At 36.0% G+C, this 27,322-nt stretch overlaps 4 protein-coding genes across 5 annotated transcripts; 2 read left to right on the top strand and 2 right to left on the bottom strand.

Annotated features, from left to right (window-relative positions):
* The first annotated feature begins 2,856 nt into the window (after positions 1-2,856).
* On the top strand, positions 2,857-7,508 carry AST56 (STAS domain / Sulfate transporter family). The gene is given in 13 exon segments (XM_021953650.2): positions 2,857-3,231; positions 3,333-3,381; positions 3,484-3,691; positions 3,835-4,012; positions 4,293-4,358; positions 4,454-4,684; positions 4,771-4,897; positions 4,993-5,279; positions 6,380-6,573; positions 6,681-6,769; positions 6,979-7,055; positions 7,155-7,292; positions 7,295-7,508. Coding segments are annotated over 13 exon segments (1,998 nt in total). The 5' UTR covers positions 2,857-2,898; the 3' UTR covers positions 7,316-7,508.
* A 633-nt stretch (positions 7,509-8,141) lies between these two features.
* Positions 8,142-14,623, top strand: LOC110753025 (zinc finger CCCH domain protein). Of its 2 annotated transcripts, none has more exons than XM_021953822.2 (3): positions 8,142-8,314; positions 8,869-9,004; positions 9,701-10,087. In XM_021953822.2, the coding sequence occupies exons 1-2, from the start codon at positions 8,222-8,224 to the stop codon at positions 9,001-9,003; spliced, it is 228 nt and encodes a 75-aa protein (XP_021809514.1). In that variant the 5' UTR covers positions 8,142-8,221; the 3' UTR covers position 9,004; positions 9,701-10,087. The 2 variants fall into 2 exon arrangements, with proteins under 2 accessions (XP_021809514.1, XP_021809529.1); XM_021953837.2 differs by lacking the exon at positions 9,701-10,087 and adding an exon at positions 14,237-14,623 and having other exon boundaries at positions 8,143-8,314.
* Positions 10,255-15,492, bottom strand: LOC110753007 (uncharacterized). Its single transcript, XM_088249591.1, has 11 exons — positions 15,430-15,492; positions 15,133-15,339; positions 14,625-14,731; positions 14,491-14,530; positions 14,246-14,364; positions 13,650-13,718; positions 13,173-13,286; positions 11,128-11,230; positions 10,805-10,894; positions 10,566-10,672; positions 10,255-10,489 (listed from the first exon to the last, which is right to left on the bottom strand). The coding sequence occupies exons 1-11, from the start codon at positions 15,490-15,492 to the stop codon at positions 10,387-10,389; spliced, it is 1,122 nt and encodes a 373-aa protein (XP_088105717.1). The 3' UTR covers positions 10,255-10,386.
* Positions 15,493-19,892: 4,400 nt separating this feature from the next.
* On the bottom strand, positions 19,893-23,823 carry LOC110753726 (agamous-like MADS-box protein AGL104). The gene is made up of 12 exons (XM_021954684.2): positions 23,477-23,823; positions 22,733-22,786; positions 22,585-22,617; positions 22,455-22,473; positions 22,282-22,343; positions 21,949-21,976; positions 21,705-21,766; positions 21,516-21,615; positions 21,368-21,418; positions 20,924-21,033; positions 20,647-20,842; positions 19,893-20,246 (listed from the first exon to the last, which is right to left on the bottom strand). The coding sequence occupies exons 1-12, from the start codon at positions 23,659-23,661 to the stop codon at positions 20,106-20,108; spliced, it is 1,041 nt and encodes a 346-aa protein (XP_021810376.2). The 5' UTR covers positions 23,662-23,823; the 3' UTR covers positions 19,893-20,105.
* Between the last annotated feature and the right edge of the window lie 3,499 nt (positions 23,824-27,322).

Here is a 27,322-nt window from a genome sequence, read left to right as displayed (position 1 = left end):
GAACGATATAACATGCAAGATACGTAGTAATCAAGAAATCAATAATCTTAAAAGATGAGGTAGAACATTAGCCGAGATGATCGATGAGCAGCTGGACATGCGTAAGCCCAAAAACAAATAAAATCAAACTATTGCAGGTTTGGACTCTTCGAACTCCGATTTGGTGCCATGACCCCCAAGAAAACGACAAGAAGAGTCAAATTAACATGGTTTTCTAGGTTAAGTTAGCATTTTAAGTTTTAAGGGTAATTTTGATTTTTGTAATTTTCTAGTTAACTATCATCCCTTGTGGTTCTAGGATTTGAGGGAGTATTGAAATCAACTTTAGATAAGAGATTAGAGGTGTTATTACTTTTATTATTATCAGTAAACTTTGAGGTTCTCTTAATTTTATAATAGATTCTTACGATGCGTCAAAAGAACATGGAATTAGGTTTCGTATGCCAAGTGGATTTTAGCACATTCTGCACTACTTTGAGAGACTGAACAAATTGCAAGCAACTTCATAAAAGCAAATATAAGCTTCCTTACAGATAAAGAAGATGCAGCTTTCAAATGATAAGGACAAAGGCTTCAACTGCATTAGGAATTAATGTGGTCATGAGAGGTCAAAAAAGCTGCACAAAAACAAGAATCAAAGGTGGTGTGGCCACTGGGAAGTCGGTCGTGAAGTGCTAAACTCTACTATGTTGGAGGACTCTATTGACCTATGATTGACAGAAAAGGGGACCATAGCACAAAGTCATATCTAGACCAACCTCCTCCATACAATCTTGTATTCTCTCAGAAGTGGGCACAAGTTCATATATATCCCAACTACATGATGGTGCTGCTGCTTTATTCACATGTTGATGGCCAAGTTCATCGGTTTTCATCCAATTCTTGCTTGTGAAAAGTCCAAATAAGTCCTTGTCCAAGTATAGTTTGGTGTTCCACAAACCATACCTCAGAAATGGGAAAATAATTGTGTGTAATCTTTAGATATTAGTATCTAATAATAAACTATTTGTGCTACATTTACTAATAAGCATTTCATTGACCGAATATCTCACGTAGTTGAGACCAATTGCATAGTAGATCTCACCTACATGAGAGATGTCATTAGTAAATGCGGTACATATAACACTATGCTCTCTAATTATCAATGGTGTTTGGGCCTTAGACTGGATGATCCGGTCTTGGTCTAAGCGTGTTGCATGATTGGTAAAAAAGAAAGATATGTACATGATGAGAATCATGTTATATGGAGATGCGAAACACATTAAGCACTTAGGAGGTGATGGTTTTCGGTTTCTGATTGCTTAACTATGGTAGGTTTGTCAAATATGTCTGCTGGGTTAACTCTGCAATATCATATGGGGAATCAAATTAAGGGACCATTATGACACCACCATTCACACTATATATATGCTGCAAATGGGATGGTAGATGTTGATGAAAAGTAGGAGCAAACCAACCTTCTTCAATAATATAACATTATAGTTAGATAGTATCTACATGTACACCAAGCCATGGAGCCTAGCAGGTCAATATCTGTCCATTTCTTCTGGGTATTATTATTAGGACTTTCTGGTCATTTGAGGTAGGTACTAGGTCATGAGAAAAGGGTTTTAAGTTGGTCTTGGAGCTCTTGGTGTAGTTTAGCCAAACAATTACAGTGGGAGATATTGTTCAATCTACCTATTTGATCCTTCATGATGAGAAAAATAGATTGTACCTGCATTACCTGTACTATTGTCTCTTGGTCTTTGTACTTTGGGAAAAAACTTTTTCTTTTTTCCTCTTTCTAAGACACCATGAGCTATGCAGTAATTCAAAAGATCATGAATCTTTTTAGAGTTGTAGGTATTAAACAGTACAAGTTGTTGTTTTTTTTTTTTTTTCCCTGCTGGAAGCTGCTTGCTTTTTCTATGGAGAACACCTGTACTAATAGCTTTCTATGGAGAACATCTGTACTAACAGCCTGCCATGGGATCATAAACAGACAAACTCCTGTTTGCTCTCATTCAGGAAAACATAAGAGAGTTCACGGGCTAGCTTCTGTTGATTTTAACTACTAAGGCCACAGAGCTTTGTTTTATATGTATAAGCAAATGCTGGTTAGTCGGATAAATTAGAAGAAAAGTAAGGTTCCCATTTAAGAAATTAGCAGTATATACCTGTAATTCAGCTAGATTAGATCATTCAAACCACAATAACGGTTCTCCTTGTCGTGTCATCGAAAACTCTCCGATGCTTAAGTCACCGATGCTTAAGTCAGTAAACTAGTCGTTTACTAGATTTCAGCTGAGTTTTGACCAGACAATTCTGCTCAATAAATGAGTGACTTTTCCCCTTTTATAACTGTCCATTTACTTTGTTTCTTAGTAAAAGGGTTTACTGTATAGCCATACTAGTTACCTTCTCACAAACATTATGAATGTAACGACAATGCTGTTAGTAGAAAATCTAGTGACTTCCCATCATTAATGGGAGTTGATTTTGCAGGGATATGAGATGACTCTTTGTATTATCCACTCTACCAGCAATAACTTGGATACTGGCTATGAGGTTTTGAGCTCCAAACCCCAACAAAAAGAACATATTAACAATAGTAATATTAAAATACATGGGTCATACATACCTAGAAATCATCAATCATATGAATGAGAGCATCATCAATTCTGAGGAGTTCAATTTATGAGTACTACGCTAGCTGCAATTAATGTGACATCATCAATATGTATTGACTTCTATGATTCTGTTAAATCTTTCTTAAAGCACTTGTATATATATATATATTCAAATTTAATGACTACATTACAATCACATATCTCTGTCATGGGTTGGTAAGCTAGAACTGCAGGTACATAATATGCTACTGAAGAGAGTTCACCCAAACACTTCAAATTAACCACCATGGGTTCTCTGCCAACTGAGGTATTCAGTGTGGAGCTGCAGCAGCATCCGCATCATGTTGAGGACAATACCGGTCGGGTCGAGAGAGCTCAGTGGTTGCTCAATTCTCCTGAGCCACCAGGTCTATGGCAGCAGCTCCTTCATGGAATCAAAAACAATGTTTTTCCTGTAGGAAATAACTACTCTTCTAAGCAGAAAACTCCAGCTAGCCGTGTGTTTTCGTTCTTTCGGGGTCTGTTTCCGATTCTTAGCTGGGGAAGGAAATACAAGGCATCAAAGTTTAAAAACGATGTGATGGCAGGCTTAACACTGGCTAGCCTTAGTGTTCCTCAGGTAAGTCTTTTAGCTTAACTTATACTTAGAAAAACATTATAATTGTCATTCTAATATGATATTCTTCTTCCCTCTTTGTGTCTTTTTATGAATTCTGGCAGAGTATTGGATATGCTAATCTTGCAAAACTTGATCCTCAATATGGCCTGTGTAAGTTGTTTAGTTTGGTTTCTTTATCTGCAGATTTCTGTTCATTCTCTGGTATTAATTTTTCTTGTTGTTTGTTTATTTCATTTGGGTTATTGCATTTAGACACAAGCATTGTGCCACCTCTGGTTTATTCTCTAATGGGGAGTTCAAGAGAGCTAGCTATTGGGCCAGTGGCTGTGGTTTCCATGCTGCTGGCCTCCTTGGTTCAGAAAATAGAAGATCCTGTGGCCAATCCTGTTGCTTACAGAAAGCTTATCTTCACTGTGACCTTCTTTGCTGGAATTTTCCAAGCTGCTTTTGGAATCTTTAGGTATGCTTCTTACAGAAAACTTGTTTTCCTTGTGACCTTCTTTGATGGAACCTTTCAATATGTATTTGGATTGTTTAGCTAGTTCTTTTCTGGAACCTTGTTCATCCAAACAAATAGACCAATTTTTTTATGGTACTTAACAGGTTGGGCTTTCTTGTGGATTTTCTTTCACATGCTGCCATTGTAGGATTCATGGCTGGTGCAGCCATTGTCATTGGTCTCCAACAACTGAAGGGTCTACTTGGGATCAATCACTTCACCACCAACACCGATGTGGTCTCCGTCTTGGAGTCTGTTTTCAATTCAATTGGTCATGAACCAGTAAGTTTTCTGCAAGATCCATATCCTAGAAAAAAGATTTAGGTACTTCACATGGGTTGTCTCACAAGGACAGACACTTCCAGCAGTGAGAAAATACTAATTAAGTGTACATAATTCAGTGTTTTTTGTTTTACTCTTGAAGAAAATCGAAAACCATTTCATGTATTTCATATGAAAAATGGCCAAGATATCTAGATTCTTGTTTTCTCAACCTGTTATGGTATGTGCTTTTGTCAATTCACACAAAGTTGACAGATCTCTCTATCTTTTGTCATGGCAGTGGTACCCTCTGAATATTGTCTTGGGTTGTGCATTCCTGATTTTCCTGCTACTTACCAGGTTTATTGTAAGTATTGACAAATTTCTAGTCTCTCAATCTGCCCTTTAGCCAATCTTTTCTGTTTTAGTCATTTAGCCTTCAAATAACTTTCTTATCTGCAGGGCAAGAGAAACAAAAAGCTCTTCTGGTTGCCAGCTATAGCCCCCCTTATATCAGTTCTATTATCTACTTTGATAGTGTTTTTGACAAAAGCTGATAAGCATGGAGTGAAAATAGTGAAACACATCAAAGGGGGTCTAAATCCAAGTTCAGCTCATCAGTTACAACTCAGCGGCCCACATGTTGGACAAGCAGCCAAAACAGGACTTATTTCTGCTGTTATTGCTCTTGCTGTGAGTTATCCTTTACTTTCACTGTACATTTCTTCTTGATCACGTTGTAGATTTTTAATGATAATTTGAAGTTTTGATTTAATCAGGAGGCCATTGCTGTCGGTCGATCTTTCGCTTCCATCAAAGGGTACCATCTTGATGGGAACAAGGAAATGATAGCCATGGGATGCATGAACATTGTTGGATCTTTAACTTCTTGCTATGTGGCAACTGGTGAGTTATATTATTTAACTCCTACTTGTCATAGGTGCAGTTCGAAAATCGGCATTAATTAGTAAAGAGTAATTGATGGGTTTTGGCTTCTGCAGGTTCATTTTCAAGAACTGCTGTAAATTTTAGTGCAGGGTGTGAAACTGTGGTATCAAATATAGTTATGGCCCTCACTGTAATTTTATCAGTGGAATTGCTTACTAGGCTCTTGTACTTCACTCCCATTGCCATCCTTGCTTCAATCATCCTATCAGCTCTTCCTGGACTTGTTGATATAAATGGAGCTTACCACATTTGGAAGGTTGACAAATTAGACTTCCTTGCTTGCATTGGTGCATTCTTTGGGGTCTTGTTTGCATCAGTAGAGATTGGTCTTCTTGCTGCGGTAACTTTTCACTCTTGTCACTTTAAAGTCCATCAATATGCATGAAATTCTATCTAGGATGGGAAGCTAACTAAAATTAACCAGACAAATTTTTATCTAACTTTTGATGCTAAAATGTATAGATAGAATAATGAGAGGTAGTTTTCTGATATGTGAAGCTGAATTTAAGCAAGAGGTAGGCTCCATCCATGATTGAGAGTGATAATGTAGGGGTGAGGATCTTGGTAGACTAGTGGAGGCTTATCTTCTTTAATGTGAATTGGGCCTACCAGATGACCTAGGTAGAAGAATATCAGGTCAATTATTTTGGATATTTGTCACTTTTTAGATAAAATATAGAATATATTGAGACTCACTGTTGATGAAAATCTAGCATGTAGCAATGTGGGGAATGAGATCATATTGCTCACTATGCAAAATTCTATATAGTGAGGTTGTCATATATGGACTCCTTATGTGGATTTTTATATTAGCCACATGATTATTTCATTAAACTAAAGTGAAGTTACCATTCAGATGAATCATATGGCTAATATAAAGGTCTACATCTATGGTCTGTATATATTACCCTCACCATAGAACCGACTCTGCTCACTATACTTCATTAAAATGAGATCTCATGAGCATCTTGTGAAGGCCCATATATGAATCCCATTGAGATTTGAATGATTTAAACATCCAATTTCAAGGAATATGTTCATCTGGTAGATCTCATGAGATCAAATCACCTTCAATTGACAAATCTAAAGTTTCCCATTCGAGATTGTTATGCATGTGGGGCCATGTAGGACCCATTTTAGGGTCCATGTAGACTCTTACACTTGTACAATTTGAGATGCAAGAACCAGCAAGTGCTACAGTACCATTTATCTTGCTACCCACTATATATACATCACTTGGCCATTAATAGCAGTAGTATATTGCTTGATGCTTCATTTTGTTATATATACTGAGTCCACTATAGACGGAGGAGGTTTTTTTCCTTCATGGATTGATTCTGGTGGAACCTATATCAAAATGTCAAATTTTGAATATCTTGCAAGTATCAAGCCAAATTATTCACTAGGGGAATAAGATTGTGAGTTTTTTATGGACTGCAGGTCAGCATCTCTTTTGCAAAGATATTGGTGAATTCACTTAGACCTGGCATAGAAGTTCTAGGGAGACTTCCAAGAACAGACATCTTTTGTAACATCAATCAGTACCCCATGGCCACAAAAACTCCAAGCATCTTGATAATTGGCATAAACTCTTCTCTGCTTTGTTTTGCTAATGCTAACTCTGTGAGAGAAAGGTATGAGTTTAATCAATTAGACTGGCATGATCAAGAGCTCTTGAGGTGACATAATTAATTTGATCAACTTGCAAATAAATAATGCATTAGGGCTATGTTTATTTTAGGGTAATGAGGTCGGTGACAAAAGAAGAGGATGAGACTGAAGATCAGAAAGAAAAGGGAAGAATTCAACATGTAATCCTTGACATGTCTAGTAAGTTCCTTCTATTTGTAGTTCTAAAGCTTGATAAAAATTAATTAATATGGGAAGCGGTTGTACATGTACTCTTTCTCTCATTTTTATCTATTGAGCGATGCTCATTTGATAAGATGATTGTGAAAGAATGACGTATATATTCCACCTCTCAACGAGGTATAAATTTAAAATTTTGGCTGACTAATGTCAAATTTCTCTTATGATAGATGTGATAAATGTCGACACTTCAGGCATTCTTGCACTAGAAGAAATACACAAGAAGTTGTTTTCGTATGGCATAGAAGTAAGGCATCAGTTCAAATTTTTTTTTTTTTTTTGAAGTGTCTGATATATATGTAAACTTGTTATGGATTTCAATGATTTTGTTTACGTTTGATTGCAGTTAGCTATGGCCAACCCAAGATGGCAAGTGATTCACAGGCTAAAGGTGGCCAAATTGTTAGATAGAATTGGCGGGGAGAGGGTTTTCCTCACTGTTGGTGAAGCTGTAGATGCGTACCTCAATCCCAAAGTGGCAGGTGGGAGCAGCTGCTGATGGTTTGAGAGGCCTTATTGGATATTAATTACATCATAAACCATTACTAAACCCTAAGAATATGCATGGCCGTATGTGCTGTGACTGTAAAGTAGGGAATTAAGTAAAGAGATGTTTGAGTATTTTCTTGTTATGGCCATATACATGGAGGTTGGTTTAGTCATTAATGTTTACAAAGGTGGGAAGGAAAATTGCAATGAACTTGTAGGTCGAGTAGATAAGAACGGTTACTTATGCACTCGAAAAAACATGCGCTAGTACTTGGATTAAGAATTCTTCTTACCCTTTGAAAAAGTAGAAAAACATTATTTTCTTCAAAGAGGGGAACAAAGACACCATTCAATCAAAAGAATTAGAACATTGGTGTAAAAAAAAACCAGAACTGACCAACCCAAATTGCAAATCTAAGTAAACCGAATTGGCCTACGATCCTGTTGGGTTGCTTTACGATTTAGTTAAATCATTACAGACATGATTGATGCCGTTTATAATTTAGGCGCTAAACCGAACCACGTCCAAGCCTAAAGGCTACTTGTATTATAGCTCATTCAAGATATGTATTTTCTATTAACGGGGTTCTAGCCTAATGGAAAATAACCTTGACTTATAGACCTGTTGTCTTATGTTCAGACCTTAATAACAAGTTGGCAGTGTGCGTGAGAAAACACCCTCCTCTTCCTAACTTTAACAACAAAAAATTGTATCTTCTTAACCTTAACTATGGAGGCTTAGTTAGTCGAACGACACGTCGTTCTCATTAAGTTCGCTCCAAGTTACGACACCGAATCAGGAAATTCCCCGCGTCAAAGAGTAACAATAAACTACCTAACGCCGTTATTTTCCGTAGTCTCAGACTCTCAGACCCTCTGTTTGGAAGGAAGAAAAATCCGAGAAAACGAAAGAGGAAAAAAAAAATGGGAGCAGAAGCGGAAGAGCAAGAAAATAAGCAAGGCGAGAATCCGAGGTCCATGACGAAGGCCCAGTTCCTCGCCTGGAAACGCCAGAAGGTCTTTTTCTTTTCTTTTTTTGCAAAATTTCTCTTGCTTTAGATTTCTAGGGGCTAGGGTTTGTTTTTCTCTCATTCTTTGCCTTTCTGGTGTTGAACTGTATCTGCGTTACATAATTTTGGGATTGGTAGGTTCATGTGTAATTAAATACCACTCCTTTTTGTGTACAAATACAATATAAGATATTGCTTAGAATATGCAAATAGAGAAAATTTTCTTTCTTTTATGTGCAATTTGTGTGTGATGGATTTCAAGGTTTGTATTGATTGGTAATTGTAGATTTAAGGACTTGTGTGTAGAATTAGTGTGTTTCTGCTAGCAGCATTGCAAGGTATAAATTGTCACGGTCTTCCCGGCCTTGTAGTAGATTTTAGGTACTGATCACTTGTTATTCTTAAGAATCTAATGTTGTCTTCTATGGTTATAGGCTCTTGCCTGTGCCTCTTTCAGACTTGCAATATCTATTAAGAGTCTTGTTCTTGTTTTTGTTTTGTTTGGGTTGGTGGAAGTAACGAAATTTTTCTGTATTCTCATATGTATACATGTTTTTGTAGGATGATGATGCATCTTCCAGAAGAGCTGAAGCAGCAAGGAAACGTGCAGAGGACATAGCTGCAGGAACAGTGCAACTGAATGGCCGAGAGCTTTTCGTGCATGAACCTTGGGTTTTTGATAACACTCTTTATTGAGGTTAGTTTTTGTCAAGAGATGGATCTTGTTTTCTTTTTGTTGAATAATTAGAATTAGTGACCTACTTTTATATTACTATGTAATCTTGATTTCTGTTATTGGGTTTTTAAAATGAAAATAGAGTGAGTAGACAGAACCAAGTTGAGATAATATCAAGGATCTATCCTTTGTCCTGATGCATCTTCTTTTCCTGGGTCTTGTTTGTAAACATTGGATATATTTGTATATCTTTTATTTGTCAACCACACAATAATATGGCAAAGTCCATACCAACTAACTTTTGGATCTATTTTTAATTAGATTATTATGCAAAAACTCTATGTACAGAAGTACAATAGCAGGCTAAAGAGTTGAAAGCCAACCACAATTAACCAAATTTACATCTTTGCAGCAGAAAACCTTGGTAAACCGAGAAATAAAATCATTTAATTCTTGAAAGTAGAATCAGGAATAATCAAGTCTGAAAATTGAATATGAGTATCCCTAACAACAAACCAGACTACAGATACTTAACAGCACTCCTGTATAGAAGAAAACATATGTTCTTCTGGTTTGCATAACTTCCATGCCAACTGTTATTTCTTTGTTTCTACAAATTGTAAATCAAACCTCCCCAGGCAAGCTTGATTCTTGAGGATTATATGGACGATTGTTAGTATGAACCGATTTAAACCTGTTATTCGTTTGTTTCGCAAGGATCTGTGGTTTCACGTCAATTCTATCACCCACCTACCATGTTCATCCTGGCTCCTGCACCGGTTAGCTGTACCTTAATGCAGCAGCTTACTCACTGTGGATAAAAGCCACTTCCCCAAATGAAACACTGCTATACCGGAGTATACCTTGAGTTTTCTTCTTCATGATGCACTTCCCTTCCAATCAATCAAATGTTAAAAGCCAAGAGGCAATTGTTTATTGATCTTCCTATTTTCATAACAAGGAATGTTGTACCAATTATCAGTACTCTTTAATGGATTTTAACCTATTGGCACCTCCTCTTCCTTACATATAGGGGGATGATGTGTTCTTATTCAAGGGTTTTTTTTCTCTCTTTCTCATTCACATATTTATTACATTTTTTAATTCCATGTTTGCCATGCTTCTCCATTAAATTCTCAAGTCATTATTTTTATATATAGATTTTAAAGTATCTGATTTCTATGCATATACATGAGAACTGGAACTAGATAGAAAACTTAAAATAAAAATATAAAAACATTTTACAAAATTCATAAAGGAATGTGCCCTTAAACAGTTATGATGGACTATAATGTCAGAATTACACTGTCTATTTATTAGTTGACCTTAATACAGTAAGATATATTATAGCAAGGCTTAACCCTTGCCAGACAAGTTAAAGGTGACCAAAACCCACTATCTCTTCATTGGAGGAATTGCTTGCTTGCTTGAAACATTCGAAGATGGGGATCAATAGGCAGGCTGATTGCCTCAAACGCTGGGTCATAAAGACTATTTTTTATTTCCCTGAAACCATAAAAACTGTAATCAGTTGGAAGTTACCAAGAAAAACAAGAACATCATTCAATAAAATTCTGTAGACCTTGCATTAGAAGGGGAGAAAAGGTTAGACAACATATCCATTTCTTTTTCTTGAGATTCAAAAGTACTCCTGTTGACTTCTGTACGACTAGAAGCTGCTGAATTCCTCTGCATTTGATCCGACCAGTGAAAGATGTTTTCATCAGTGATAGTACAATGTCAGTTCTGAAACTCTTGCCCGCAGTTAAGCCTTTGCAAAACCATGGGAAGTAATGCAAGGTAATACTGAAAAGTTGATACCTTGGAGCGTTTGGCCTGCAACGATGACTCTCCTAATTGAAGTTGTTTGCCGCGTCGTTTGACAGCATAGTCTTGTGGTTCTGGTGTCCCCTGCTACAACAATTTCCTTTTTCTTTCACAAAACACTTATTTACAAAAGTTACACAAGAAAAAAGAAACTACCTATTGACAGGATTTTTGTCCAATGTGCATAGCAAAAATGTGCGACTAAGAATTCTTAAGTGGATAGGAGAGAGACCCCTAATTTACAAATGTAGAGTTCTAGCTATATATACCGCTTTGAAGTTTCGAAAATCATCGAGTGAGGAGAGGAAGACTCTTACTTGTTCAGTTGGGGAGTTTCGGAATTGAACACTCCTCTGAGAACTGCTATCACTTGGAATAGTAGATTGATTCAGTATGTCATAAAGTTGGACAGGAGCAAACCTACAAAAAGAATTCAGTAAGAGCATGAAGATGAAAGCACCAAGAAAACTAAACCCCTTTACATAGGTCCAACAGAAAACTAAACCCTTCTAGATAACTAGCATGTCAACTTGATCTTAAACATGGCACTTTTTTTCTTTCAAAAGGAAGCAGTTCCTTTTTTCCTTGAAAGAATACATAATATAAGCAAATGAGGATCCTTTTTTCCCTGAGGCCTAAGGAAGAAGAAGGAGGAAGAACATTATTGGAATTAAATAAGCACATACATAGTTGTATGTTCTATAATAACATGGAAATTAAATTATGAAATTGCATAATTGTGTACCTGTTAAGCTCATAATTTCATACATATACATGCCCTAATTACTTACTTCTTTTGCTTAGTTTCTTAGATTTCTAAGTTATTTGCCTCCCTTTGTGTGTTTTGTAGGCAAATAGGGCAAGAGAGCATAATTCATGCAATTCAAGCATGTTAAGGCCTAATTTGGATGAATGGATGAAGAGCTTAAAAGACAAACTCAATTTTGGCTACAGCCCCCTGCCAGTCCAGTTTCGTAGGTCATATTGCAAGCTTTGTTTCAGCAACCTACACAGCTCGGATTAGGCAGCATTCTTCATGAAAGTTGTTCCAATGGGTGTGTACTATAACATATCCAAAATTCAGCCCCATTAGATAAATATGGAGTCTGTTACCTAGCAAACACAGTGCCATGCTCAGGATGGATTTTATCAGCGCGCAAAATGAGTTAGCAATTTGTTTTGGCCTTAACTTCCTCCTCCGACCTTGGATTGGCCCAAATGATATATGGCTGGAAAGAAGACATTCTGAACTTCAAGTTTGAGTGCTTAAAGTCTTAATTTGCTTAAGGGAAGCCCAATTCGTAAGCCCTTGAAGTTGCTGGTCATGCTGACCTCAGGATGAGCTATTATTTCTGGTTGGAAGCTTGGTCATGGTGACATGAAGATGAGCTAGGGCTGCTGGTGGGATTTATTAGTGAAGTGCATCAACCATTTCAGATTTTATAATGGAAGTGTTGTATGCATTAGTGAAGTGCATCAACCATTTCAGATTTTATAAAACAAGTGTTGTATGCATTAGCCATACTTAATTCAGATTTTCAGCTTCCTTAGGCCTATATATAGTGAGGTTTCCCAAGCTTGTAAACAGACCCCAAGGGGGGGAGCTCTCAAACACTTCTCTAGAGCTCCCTTCCCTTCTCTCCCTCAAATTCTCTTAGTTTTGCTTTCTAGTTCTCAATTCTAGCTTTCTTTAATGTTTTCTTAGTTGTAATTTATTTTTCTTGTTATGTAAATTCTTTTCTTAAGTTTTCAAGTTGAATTAGTTTCCAAGTTTCAATTATGGTTTTTGTTCTTATTCATTATGCTTATAAGTTAATATGCTAGTCTGAATGATTGATCACCATTTAGGCTTGCATGTTAGCTATCTTGGTTTGAATTAAGAGTATACACCATGCTTTAATTTGAATTGAACTATGAATAGGAAGAGTATGTATGGACATTCGACAACGGGGATTAGATACATACTTGGTTGTTTAAAATGTTCTTCTATGCTTAATGGGTTCCTAATGCTTAATTTTAGGTTAGACAACAAATAATCAAATTAGGGAATTAGGAACACAAGGTTATGACCACACACCATGGCTTAATCATACTTTAGCTAGAATCAATCCATTAATCTAAATTGAACTTGGGAACTTATTTGCTTGAGTTACTTATTTCTTTCTTCCTTGTTTTATGTTCTTTGTTTTTGTTTCTATTTTGTGTAGGGAAACTAAATTGGATCATTCAATCACCAATCCTCGTGGGATCGACCTCGCACTTACATATGCTATACTACCAAACGGCTCGTGCACTTGCGAGTATCACAAGTTGAGGATGCAGCTTAATCCATTTTGGTGCAGCTGTATCTACACAACAGTACCCAGATGCGATGATAGGTCCACTAACTATGGAGTTGTGTTGCTGTGGATAAGCTACATTAGATGCCCTTGAATCTTGGTTAGGTTGTTCCTGATGATCTGATACTTGCCCCAGCCTAATTAAATTCCAACAACCCATAATCATAAAAATAATATTTGTTGTGCTTACCATTTTTCCAAATGCTTAAGAAAGTATTTCTCTTTCATATATAGAAGACTTCAAGTTTCTATTTGCTCACCCAGACTACATGAAAGGATCAGGTTTTATAGAATTAGAATGGTGTGGTGGCACCACCTGGGTGTGATTATCTTGTGTTTCAGGCAAAGACTGGACCCTAAATTTCAAAATTAAGATTGAACTATATTACAATACTCTGCTCAATGTTATACAACTGTGGTTATCTATATTCAATATCTATTCCAGTGAAGCATTATCAATGGTGTAGGAGCAAATGAAATTGGTAGCATATATATACTACCTTGCAGCAAACGAAGACTCCAGGATCCAGGGAGCCAGCACATTCTGGCTCTTGGTATGCTTAGGAGGCCTAAACTCCGAAGATATACAACAAGTTCATAGTCTTTGATCAACTGTTAACTTCCATGATGAAACTAATTTAAAAGATTAAGAAAGATGAAGGCTGGATCAGATACCCGAGAGGTGTAGAAAGCCCTGCAGATCGCCTAGGGTGATGACATTGTTGTGAACCAAAAGTATTTGGTGGCTGCACTTGGTTCAGCTGTTGTGGCTGGTTCAGTAATTGCTGTGGTCCTTGGGGCCTGAATCAGATACATAAATATAGAGAAGTTAACAATGTGTTCATAAACAATGATTTTGTGTTCACCTTGCAAAATTTGAATTTTGTGTACCCTGTCTGTACAGCTCCATAGGGTATGCAGTTGGTCCATTGTTGGTTACACGCTCCATTAGCTGGCATAACTTGATTATTTTGGGTCCTAAATTCAATTATCACATTGAAATTAAGCATGTCAATGCATAAGCATAACTGCATACTTGCATACTAAATGTTATAAGAGCAGTCAACCGAGATGGTGATTATGGCAGGTCATGTACCAGAACCCTGATGGGGTCCAAGGCCTTGGAGGATCATTGAGTTGCTGGGGGTACAAAGTGGCTTGATGCTGGTTGCTCAGGGATGGCCTTTGATCTGCAACTCCTAGCCCGGCCATCATCTGCTTACAGCAAACAAGTTGTGTACAACAGTATTGTGGTCAAATTGCTTGGTGAAATATCATGAAACTGATATCTTTTATTATTATTTTACAACAGATTTTGAAGGGTCAAGACAGAGAACTTACTGTGTTTATGCCATATTGACTGTGACCCAAAGTTAGAGACCTGTGCATCAAGTAATATATGTTTGAAATCAGAATGTATGCAGTAGCAAGCTTTAGCAAATGAAAAGTTTCCAAAAGAGTAGTATTCGACTTACAGAGGCACTTGCTCCATTTGGGGATGTGACTGAATTGCTACATTTGGTTCTGGTTCTGGATGGTGAGGCTCCACCACACCATCACGGATAGTTACTCCCATATGCATCTGCTCATGATCAAAATGTCAAAGACAGTCGTGGATAATTGTTAGCCGTAGGTGCATATGGATCACATAGTGAATCTTGCATGCTTTGGTAACGGTTTGAGTTCTCGTTGCTTAATTTACTGAAGTATAAGGCTAAATTGTAGCAATGATCCTTGAATTGTATCCCAAAATTCATTTTTGTGTCTGAATTTCAATAATAGTTGGTGTTGTTTTTAAAATTAGGTTTCGCATTGCACTATGGATCCTAATTTGAGGACGGCAACAACTGTTATTGAAAATGAGGGACGAAAATACAAATCGAGATACAATTCAAGAACCATTACTATAATGTAGCCCAAACATGATAAAAAACCATGTTAATTCTAAATTGGAGGACAGTAAAATGCTTGAGGTATACATACCGGTCTTGGACGATGTGGCTGTATTGGCATGGGCAAATTGAAGTAAAACGGTATTGTTTCCCTGTCGTTTTGAGCAAACATAAGTGGAGGGTTAGAGTACTGATAGCTTGGAAACCCTACAGCTCCCGGCATGAAAATTTGGTTGGAATTTGCTTGATTTAGACTGAACCAGTTATTTCCAGCTGATGATCCGGGCTCGAGATTATCCTATGTAAGAAGGCAACAAGAATAATCATCAACATCAACTAAACAAAACCTGAAAACATATCAAAAACAATTTTTAGTCTTAGATTGCACAAAAGTGAACCTATGTGCAATAACATAAACTCGAAGTGAGGTCCGGAAATGTTCTTTTATCATATAGTCTAACATGTAATGTTGTTAGACTTGCGGTTAAAATCAGTACTTTCAAATAAAAAATGACGTAATTAATGATTTAAAATGATAATCTGACCGTACATATCAGATTATAATATCTATATCAAATTACGTTTTAGTGTCTTACCATTCTTGGAGGATGCGGTTGTGATGCTCCTTCAAGTTCAGGATTAATGGCCGTTTCCTGTGACGGAACGTTGGAAACTGAAGGGCCTGACTTTTCCGGATTTGGTTGAGACTCATTACTTTGCAATGCGTGACTGAGTTCTTCAATCTGATCAACATCAATACAAAAAATATGACTAATGCTCCCTTTGAAATGTGATTAACAATGGCATCATCAATGCAAGCATGCTAGTTTTTTTTTTCTGAAAAACTAAAATCGAGAGATACAAAATGAGTTAACGAGGCCAGCTGCATACTGTTATGTGACGGTGGCTTTGCGGCATCTCAACTAATGGAGTTGAAGATGAAGCCCCCATTGATGCCAAGTTTGCAGGTTGCTCATGGAGAGGATCTGATAGTCCGCTAAAAGGAGTGAAGGCTGACACCGTTACGCTCTCCCTAGACCTTGCCCGATTCATAGGCTGAGAGCTTCCACTACTTAATGATCCTAGATCAACATGTTCCTGCTACAAGCATCACATATTATGCCTTAAAATAATTAAGCATTGGACGTAGGAAAAAAGTAAAACTATTTGTATCACATTTACTGATCATTGTTAGCGATATTTTTCTTACAAATGATATCCAACTAAGTAGCATTATTATCACTTACAAAATATGTGTCATATTTTTGTTGAGAAATGTTAATTAAATTGAAAATGGTAAAGTGTATAAGTTCACCGCAGCCTTATTCTTCTGGTTTGAAGGCATTTGCATGTTGTGATTGGTGACAAAGTGATCATCATCATCGTCGTCGTCGTCAAAAGTGAAGTTAAACTGATCAAAAGGAGCTCCTCCTTCGCCAGCCGACGACTCATTCTCCATCTGATTCTTTCTGATCCCAATTTATATATGCTACAAATTAATCTATTGTATAATTTATATTTTTATAAATGGTCATCAAATTATAAATTTCGTGGCATTTATGGGACTAAATAAATTTGCTATAAAAAAAAGATATTATAAATAATCATTTAAATAATATATAACCTATTTAAATACAAAAACAATTAATGAAAGGTCATTCAATTTTGACTTTGCGCACTTTCCACAGGCAAAAAAAAATTTAAACTTGAGATAAGTCCTAATATGGGACCCATTAAAAACATCTGACACACTTTTAATAGAGGGAATAACTTGACTTTGCTCAAAAGGCAGCAAATTTAAGGTCAGTCGATACATGCAACAGCAGGGGCCGAAGGGCCAGATTTTCTTTCCAAAAACCCCCTATTTGATAAAACCAAAGAAAACATGAGTTTCCAGCAAGAAAAGAAAAGAAAAGAAAAGAAAAGAAAAGAAAACATGAGTCCGATAACTCAGCAAAATCTTTGGGCATGTCAAAAACTTGGCACAGCTTTAATCAAATCACATAATTTTGAGCCAATACTCATGCAAAATGAAAGTGCAACTCAAAGAACAAGAAGGACTATAAATTAAATTGGTGCAACCAGGATTGTGAAAAGTTCATGCTAGAGTGACCAAAACTTGAAAAGTTCTTGTTTGGCTTTCTTGGTTTTAGCTTTAATTTTCTATATATTTTTTTTGTTGTGAGTACAGGGATATTATAAAATATTCAATTTAGAGTGACTGTTTGGATATAAATGTTATATAAAAGAGAGATCCAAAACTCAAAAAAACGTGTAGATTAAATCAAACTTGCATAAGCCAAACCAAATCAAAAGGTACTCTTTTTCATATATAAATTCCAAATTAAGTTATTTTCTTTTATTTTTCTAGGAGATTCTTGTGAATTACCTGCGAATATGCCTCCTCACGCGCCACAGAAAGCTAATAAGCAAGATAAATAAAAACCCTGTACTCCTGTACATGATGAAAATGGACACAACAAAGTAGAAAGGGATTACAAAATGTTCTTTTCTGTGTAATTGGAAATGTGAAAACACAACAAAAATACAAAAAATAAAAGAGGGGGATGGGGGATGTGAAGAAAAAGGAGAAGACTGAGGATGGGGAAGGAGAGTAAGGAAGTGAAAGGAAAGTAAATACCAATACCTCTAGTTGTTAATGGGATTGGAAGACAGGCACACAAAGATAAAATTAACGACGTTGTTTGTATCTTCAAATGGCTTAGGAGCTACAGCTTATTTATAGGCAAAAAACCAATATGTGTCAAAAAGATAAAGGAGGTCAGCTGGTGAAAAAAAAGAAGAAGAAGAAAAAAGTAACAATTCCGAACTTGGGAAGTGTTTTAAGCATTAGTGTAACCTTTTTTTTCTTTTAATTTCAAATTTTATTAATAATTTGGTAATTGGTGAGAGGCATATACATTAAGATACTTATAATTAGGCCACAAAAGAGCCTCCTTTGTTTAGTTAAGCATGACAAAAGGGTTTAGTACAGCATGACAAAAGGGTTTAGTACATATTAATATGAGTGCATGTGTGTTCAAAATGGTGTGTTGTTCGTGAGCTTTTTACCTCTTGTATATACACTCGGTGCAAGAATTGCCGGGAATCTGGGAGCGGAAATAACACTTTCCTTTGTGTAACTTCATCAAATGATTAATCAACTTCCAATACGTACACGTGTGCGTAAAACATTTTGTGTAGTATATCACATAGATCAAGTACTTCTAGTACTTATGCCAATGAATTTCCGCATAGATTCCTAGCTTCTTTGTCGGGATCAATTTCCGTTACATATGGACAAATATTCTTATATGCCGATTGGGTCTCCAAGGCAGAAGGAAGACTTGTAATATAAGTAAGGAGGGGTTTACTCGTGTGTCCGGCGGTTAACATTTTGTAACTCATCATTTTATCATTAGTATGCTTGAGTTTTGAATGGAAACTCCCTTTAATTTGTCAATTCACACAATCTAAAATACTGAAGGATTGAATGATGCTTAAGGACATATTTTCCAAATGAATCATGGTTAATTATATGAATAACCATATATAATTAAGGAATTCTTTTTTACATCACATAATGTGTGTGTGTGTGAGGTTACTTGGAGTGGTGGAGCATGAAACTCTTTCAAAATGTTAATTAGTCTTCTGCTTCGATATTCAAATTAAGCTTCCCCCCCCCCCCCCCCCCCCCCCCCCCCCCCTAATTATTCAAATTTTGAGTGAACAATTCATGCTTATTTGAATTTTCATTTATAATAATTAATGAAATACAAATCAATATTTGTGTGGTAATTTGCATGCATGTACATGTGTAATTTGGCTGCAGTTGAACTTGACTGCAAAGTGTCGCTCATGAGCAAGAAGGTGAACCAAACACGATTATTTTCACACCTTCATTTGTTTTACATTTGAAAACAATTAAAATCATCAGATTTTCGTAACTGAAAGAACTCAGAGTCTCCTGGTTGGCTTTGCCACGCTACAGGACCTGCCATTGGCCCATGGCCAAACCTTAGTTGTATGCCTGCATGGAAATTTGTCTGCTAATTGTTCTGTTTTGCCACTTGTCGACCAAGTTGTAGGTAAAAAAGATGCCTTCTTCCAGTCAAGGTTATAGTTCATAGAGATAAACATGAACGATGTCAGAGGTATATGGGACTTTTATAATTTTATTTTTGTCTTTCGAAAATAATTTATAGAAATTTATATAAATTATTTTTGTACAAAAGTTTACATAAAGTCGAGTGCTTCTTTCAGTCCAGAAAGAAAAAAAAAAGTTCAAGTGAGGCTAGGTTTTATGCTAGGCAAAAAGAAAAGAAAGGGAAACATATACCCGAAGAAGCCTAAGCACCAACTCAGTCCATTGAAAAAAAGCTCCCTGGATGGAACTTTAGAAGTGTTCTTGCAGCGTGCGTGACTGCTTTGCTATTCAAAGGAATTAGAAAATAGACTCTCTCATCTCTCTACATGAAGGTTAGTACAAAATGAGGAATTGGTATATGATTTTATATTAATCTTTGATATATGCTGCTGCTGTTGCCTTTTTTTATTTTTATTTTTTATGAATTGCTGTTGTTCTTTGGTTATTAATCTGAGAGAGAGAGAGAGAGAGAGAGAGAGAGAGAGAGAGAGAGAGAGAGAGAGAGAGAGAGAGAGGCTGGTGGGGGTGGTTTCTGCCATATTCATTTTATCTTGTGTCTTAACACAACTTAAAAATGCCCCTTTCCTGTAAAATTCCTGAATCCGCTTAGGATTCAAAATCGTAATAATATATATGCCCTTAATTGAAACCATATGGATCAAAATAGGATATCATTCAAACTACACACACCTTCCAATAAACACTTAAACGTCATAATCCAACCAAGCAACCAAAACAGAAAGAAAAAAAAATTATAAAACACAAAAATTTGTTAGTTGTTTTAACAAGAGTTTCAGTGGCAGCTCGTGAGCTGCTAGATTCTCCTACTTACATGTATTGCTACAAATTATAACAGCACGCTAAGGTTTTATATTATTTATATATATGTATATATTTATATGCTGCGGCATCACACATTAATGTCCATTAAGCTGAGGGACTTTGTTTTCATGATAATCTGCACCTTCATTGTAAGCTTGAACATTGGGGCTGCCCACTGGGATCTCCACCTGCTCGTGTGGCATTATTTCTTGCATGTTCGAGCCTACCATTGTATGCTGCTTAATTGCACCAACATTCAAATTAATTGACTCAATTAGAACGCCAACCCAAGATTATAAATAACAAATCTATATTCATGGCTCATACTACTAGAAAAACAGCCTAAAGCCACGGTGTTTAGGTCACGGCAGGAAAATGTTGGCCCTTTCTAGTTTCACAACCACAAACACTATCTTGTAAAACGCATTAGTAAATTTTCTCTTGTCAAACACTCTAAATATGTTAAGATGTTAAACTGTGAATTTGAATAATTGATTAGGTAAAATTACGTCCGCACACAGTCCTGACTAACCTAATATGCTAGACATCTGATAAGATCATCACACCTGCTTTTGGCAACCCTTATTGACAATATTGAAAGATGAAATAGAGTGTATGTAGAAGAAAGAAATGAACCTGAAATTGTGGCAACAAGCCTGAGGGCATGAGGGTGGAGGGGTGCCCAGAGGAATTAGTGTAAGCCTGAGACCATGGTGGAAGCTCCCCATCACTGGCATTTGTGACACTCACATGACACTCTCCCATGCTACTTGGATCTGCATTTGAACTTGTTCCTTGAGAAAACGGATCATACAGTGTCGATGACAAGTTCCTATACATTAAGAAAAAATTAAGGTATTTCATTATAATTTAATTAATTAATTCACAAACCTTAATTCGATTAATTAGGTACCTAAGTTGATGATCCAAGGGAGTAGATGCATCGTAAATTTGGGCTTGGTTGTGGCCACCGCTAGACAACCAACCTGCAACCTCATTCTCGAAGGAGCCTGGCAACACTTGCTGTATATCCACAAAATTATGAAAAATGACTTAAATTGTTTATAATTTATGCAATTTCAAATGCGGAAAAGCATGAAACCTCTATGCACTACGGTACATATTTAAGAATTCAATTAAAAAATTCAACAAATCATCAAAACCGATTAAAATTATATAAGATTGAACCGGATCCATCAGTGTAAGCTGGTTGCCTTGGATCTTGAAGGCCCCAAGAGACATATTATATTCAAAGATGACATGTAATTACCCCTTAAATACTCGTTTTTAAGTTTCAAGGTGAAATTAAGCCGATCTTAACACATAATGACTTTTCTTTAAACATCGATTCACTTACCTGCATTCCAGATGAATCATAGGAAGAAAGATGATTACTCAGCAAATATTCCTGCAAAATGAAAATAGAGATCATGAAAAATTAAGTTATCTTCCTCATAAGAAACTAGAAAAATAAATTTAATTAAATGATGAGGGGGTGTCTCAACCTTTCTCTGCATAACACGCGTCAATGTGTCCATAAGGCTTTTTTCGCAGGATTCAAACTCCGCCATAGATGTGATTTTTAATGGGTCAGGCTCATATATCCTATATAAATTTATCAGCCAAAGAAATATAAATTTTATAGCTTAAAGAAGGAAAATTATATATTTACTTATAGGTTTTTTATTTTATACCTTATCTGCTCCTCGGCCATTTGAAGTTGTTGCTGTAGTCCTCCAATTTCCCGTTGAAGTTCCTATAATTAAAGAGGAACTAACCATGTCAAGGTCAAGAATCATAAGAAAAAATAAACATATTTTTTGTTTTCTTCTCAGAAATAAAAAAAATAAAAAACATGTAAAGGTCAAGAATCATAAAAAAAAAACAAAGTAACATAAGCTTACAAAAACAACCTCACACAAGCAACAAAGTTTGTACCTCAATTTCAGAGCTAACAGCCGTAGGACTACTTCGATTCAAGCATTCAGAGTTGAGGCCACACAAAGGAAGAAACAAACAAAATCAATCAAGCTATTTATAGAAAACCGTGAAACTATTCGGTGTGGCCGTGGTGTTATAAATCCACCTATTATAACTCATATGCATTTATTAATATATTATAAAGTATAAACTCGATATCATCACGCGTTATAATGTTGGTAGATTTATAATACCACCACGTGGTGATGTTACGGTCACACGCAAATATTTCTCATTTCTTCATTACTTGTATTGAAAATAATTTAAGAGCATGGAGAAGAGGGGACAAACTTGGCAAGTTGTAGAGCAATTTCATTTTCACTTCTTATTTGCTGAAGAGTCCTACGCAAGTACTGAAGAAAACAAACAATATGGTATATGTATATTTATGTGGAGAAAAATGAATATGCAAAACCACAAGAGAAAATACAATTGAATACATTGCTAGATGTCGTGTATCTGACCTCTTTGTTTTGAAGATTACTGCAAAAGGACAATAAAAGATTAAATTATTGAACAAATTCAGACCCAAATAAAATATTTAAAAATGAAGAACTTTGAGACTATTAATTCTAGAGGGGAGAAAGAGCGTACGGATGTTTGTTGTGATCGGGGAAAATTATAGCACTGAATTAACCAAAAAAACCATAATAATCAAATAAAATTAGCCGTCTAATTATTAAAAAAAAAATTCTGTGGGAATTAACATCAAGTAATTTCTTTAGGTTTCAAGAACACGTACTGCTCTCTTTCTTGGTCAGGAAGATCAATGTAGCGGGTGAATACATCCTCAATCCTGATTTCCACAATAATTATTTTATCAGAGCAGAACTTGGATTGAAATAAAACCATAAATATATATTAACTCTAGAGTTAATACCAAAATGATCCCTGTAATTTATAGATTTGGTATTTGACCCTTAATTTTAGTTACATTAAGGAAAGAAAAACCCGTACATGCATGTAAATTTAAAGTTAACTAGAAGTTGTACGGCTAGTCACATTTATGGAATAAAAAAGAAATTAATGCAAAATGATTTGTTTTTGCATTACTTATCATCATCAACATGTAGAAACAAGGGGCGCAAATGATGTTCAACATACTCTAGTCAGAGATCCTATTCTCAAGGCTTAATAAGGTGGCAAATACCAGAAAAAAATATGAATTTTCATGAATGGTTTTCGAAATTATCCACTTCTATCTCCAAAAACAATCACAGAGTAAAAGAATTGCTATCATAATCTGTAAAAGCTAGACAAAGTGGAATTTGTTATATAATAATAAATGTGATATTCTGAAGAAGTTCCCACACATGATCATCAAGTTTAACTATTTGAGAAGGACACAAATCATGCTAATATGTTTAAGGTCAATATGAAAAGAAAAGAAAAAAAATCATTCTAAAAAGAACCCAAAAAAAAAAGCATACAAAAAGCATGCAAGAATAGTTACATATGAAAAGTGAGAGATTTAGGATGGTAAAACCTTCGCTTGCCCGAAAAATGGCTGACACGATCGGAGGGAGAGAACATGATAAGAGCAATGTCAATGTCACAAAGGATGGAAAGCTCATAGGCTTTCTTAATGAGTCCATTTCTACGCTTTGAAAATGTAACTTGTCGATTGGTGGTGTTTTCTATTCTCTTTATCTCCAGCTTAACACGACCCATCTTGATCTGTCAAGCTTCTAAATCTATGAGGGGAACAAAAAAAGAAAGAAAATCTAAGAGAAGTTGTTTTAAGAAGGAAAATTTATGAAGTGTATCCTCTAATTCCTATATATGAACAATGCATGGAGAAGAAGAAGCTTAAAAGAAGGGTGGTTGGGTACGAGAGAGAGAGAGAGAGAGAGAGAGAGAGAGAGAGAGAGAGGGAGGGAGAAGGGGATTGGTTATAAATGGGTGGGAGGAGAGATAGGAGGACATTGAGAGAGATCAAAGGATTGGATGGTCAATAAACTAATGGGACGATCATTGGTTAATTATGATTAATTCTTTGAATTGGGTTGGATCTTGGGCCCATTTTAAATACACAGTCATGAGGATCAGCATCACTTTTTCCAATTAGACAAAGTCGCCCACAAAAGAGTTTTCCTCTTTTTTTAAAATTAATTAATTTATTTATTTTTATACATTGCGATATCGGAGAGGGGATTCAAACACAAGACCTCGAGTGCTGAATAACTGCTCTTAATCATTTGAGCTACAAGTCCCTTACAATTTATTTTTTTGTTGAACACAAAAGAGTTTTCTGTCATATACACGAATTTATTAGTTAAAATTAATGATCACTATTTACAATAAATTTCCCACACTCCCTCATACACTTGAATATAACGCAACAACAATTATTTATTGGTTTATAGAATTTCTCTCATGGGTCTAGCATAGTGGAAAATGGTCTTAAACTTACAGACCAGTAGTCTCAAGTTCGAACTCGAAGCCCCATAGCACAATGACCGTACGTGTGTAAGAAAACCACCTCCCTCCATTCTAACTTTGACAATAGTAAAAAAAAAATCCTCTCTTTAATATTGAAAGATGTCTATGTGAATATATAAAATAAAATAAAAAGAGATGCAAGAAGATTATTTTAAAGTGTAAAAAGCATGCATCTCCTAATCGAAAACATTAAATCTAACAAACTTTACATGTTAGGGCATCTCCAATAGCCTCTTCAATGGCTTTGGGACACTAAAATAGGTGAGTCGGCCACATCAACAAAATCTTCTCCAACAGTCTTATCAAACCCCCTCACCAAATCTGGGACTTCTCCTTCACTCTTCAGAACAGATGAGTGAACTTGACTTTTTCAACGCATTTATTAGAGGCTGAAGGAAATCGTGGACAACTTCAATTCAAAACTAATTTGCAATGAGGGAGTAGCCCAACTCCTTATAAACCTAGGTTAAATTTCTTAATTTTTCATGTGGACAAACATTCTCAACAAATGTTAATGCGAGCAACCCTGTTTTTGGGTCAGATTATTTCTAAATTATTTAGGATTCGAAAGGCCAACCAAGTTTTGTGTAAAAAGACAAGGCAAATGAGCTAAGCCCATTGCTGGGTATTTGCCAAAGACTGACCTTTTTTTTGTTTTGTTTCAACGATTTAAGTGTTAAATGAATGTTGGCTGCTGCATGCCCTGCCAATGTTATTCGAATAGCAACTCTAATAAGCTAACAGTTTCGAAGTTCAATGTGCTTTTGTTTGTTGTTGGCTGGGCCTCGTATAAATTTTTAACTATTTGGCTTCCCAAGTAATTAAAAAAGATTAACCCCTTTGAATTCCTTGGGACCATGCACAATGCCTTGCATATTTTTTTGATATCTGCAGATAAATACCAAGTTCCAAATGTACATTTCTACACGTTCCATTGTCAGGAGAATAGAAATATGCATGTGAAAATTTTGGAAAATAGGAGTATTTTGGACTAGTCGCCTAATAATCCTAATGCCACTCTAGGACGAAAAAATTAAATCAATAATGTTGGGGCATCTCAGGCCAATTTATAGGAACTAGGAAATGAGAACTTCTTATCCACAGAAGAAAGCTGGTGTCCGGAGTCCAAAAAGAAAAAAACAGTATTATAAATTGAGTTAACTACTCCTTGTATTTTGAATTGGATAATCACATTAAGTCATGATGAAAATTTCATTCAGATTATTTGTATTCGAATAACATGCTTTTTTTTTTTTTTTAAGGAAAAGGGAGGGTTAGAACCAAAACTTTTAATACAGGTTAAGGGTGGGAAAAATTCCGAAAAACTGACATAAACTGACCAAATCAAACTAGCCCTAAAAAAGAATATGGGCGTTATAATCAAACTTTTAATATAGGTTAAGGGTATGAAAAATTCCGAAAATCTTACATAACCAGCCGAATCAAACTAGCCCTAAAAACGAAAATGAAGGTTATAATCAAACTTTTAATATAGGTTAAGGGTGGGAAAAATTCTGAAAAACTGACATACTAGTTTGATTCGGTTTTTAATTTAATTTAATTTTTAATGTGTTTTGGTAGAATAACCGACCAACTCGGTTTAAACTTGACTTCAACGCTTGATTAGTGCATAATTATATATCATTTTGTACCCTTCTAGCTTATGATTTCATTATGTTTTTTAGTTAAACTCGTGCTTTTAATCTTTTTTGTGTTTGTTTCAATGTATTAAGCTTTGGGACTCATTTAATGCATTTTGGAGTCAAGTTAGCTCAAAACTGTGTTTGCAGATCAGTCAACTTCACAGATTAGACTGTACGTGCTCATGATTTTGAGTCTTCTAGGGGAAGTTATGCAAGTTTTGGCAGCTTAATGTCAAATTCTGTAGCATATGCGTTACTGTGCCAAAAATGATATTTGAAGGCTTTTCTGATTTTTTCTTGAGTTGGGCTAGATATGGTTAGAAAGATAAGACAAAGAACTTCAAGATCCAAATTTTTTCAGAATTTTCTGAATGGAGGAACAAGCCCAAAACGAGCCTACAAGCAAACTGCAATGCATTGACATGCATGACATATGCATGAGCTTATTGTTTTTTGTGGGGAAGTTAGGTAAAGTTAGTGAAGTGGGTGTTGTAGGTAGAGGCAATACTCAAATCATATTTTTACTTCTCTTAGGCCTATAAATACTGAGGTTCTCCAAGCTTACAAACACACCCCAAGGGGGGAGCTCTCAAACACCTCTGTAGAGCTCTTCTCCCTTCTTTTCTCCTCAAATTCTCTAAGTTTTCAAACACATCCTAAGGGGAGGAGCTCTCAAACATCTCTCTAGAGCTCCTCTCTCTTCTCTCCATTTTCTTCCTCAAAATTTCTTAATTCTCAAACACATCCCAAGGGGAGCTCATCTCCCTTCTCTTAATCGAATTCTCTAAGTTCTCAAACACCTCTCCCTTCTCTTTCTCAAAATCTCTTAGTTCTCAAACACACTCCAAGAGGGGGAGCTCTCAAACACCTCTCTAGAGCTCCTCTCCCTTCTCTTCTTCTCAAATTCTCTAAGTTTTCAAACACACCCCAAGTGTTGCGTCGATTCAGCTGCACCAAAATGGATTCAGCTGCATCCTCAACTTGTGATACTCGTAAGTGCACAAGCCGTTCGGTAGTATAGCATATGTAAGTGCAAGGTCGATTCCACATGGACTGGTGATTGAATAATCCAATTCAGTTTTCCTACACAAAACAGAAAAAAAAAACAAGAAAGAAAATAAATAAAACAAGAAAGAAAGAAAAGAAAATAACTCAAGCAGATAAGTTCCCAAGTTCAATTAGATTAACGGATTGATTCTAGCTAAAGTATGATTAAACCATGGTGTCTGGTCCTAACCTTGTATTCC

The sequence above is a fragment of the Prunus avium genome, chromosome 1, assembly GCF_965620075.1.
Source record: "Prunus avium chromosome 1, drPruAviu1.hap1.1, whole genome shotgun sequence".
Taxonomy (NCBI): Eukaryota; Viridiplantae; Streptophyta; class Magnoliopsida; order Rosales; family Rosaceae; genus Prunus; species Prunus avium.
Note: the sequence above shows the minus strand (reverse complement) of the source record. Positions and strands in the feature narration are given on the sequence as shown.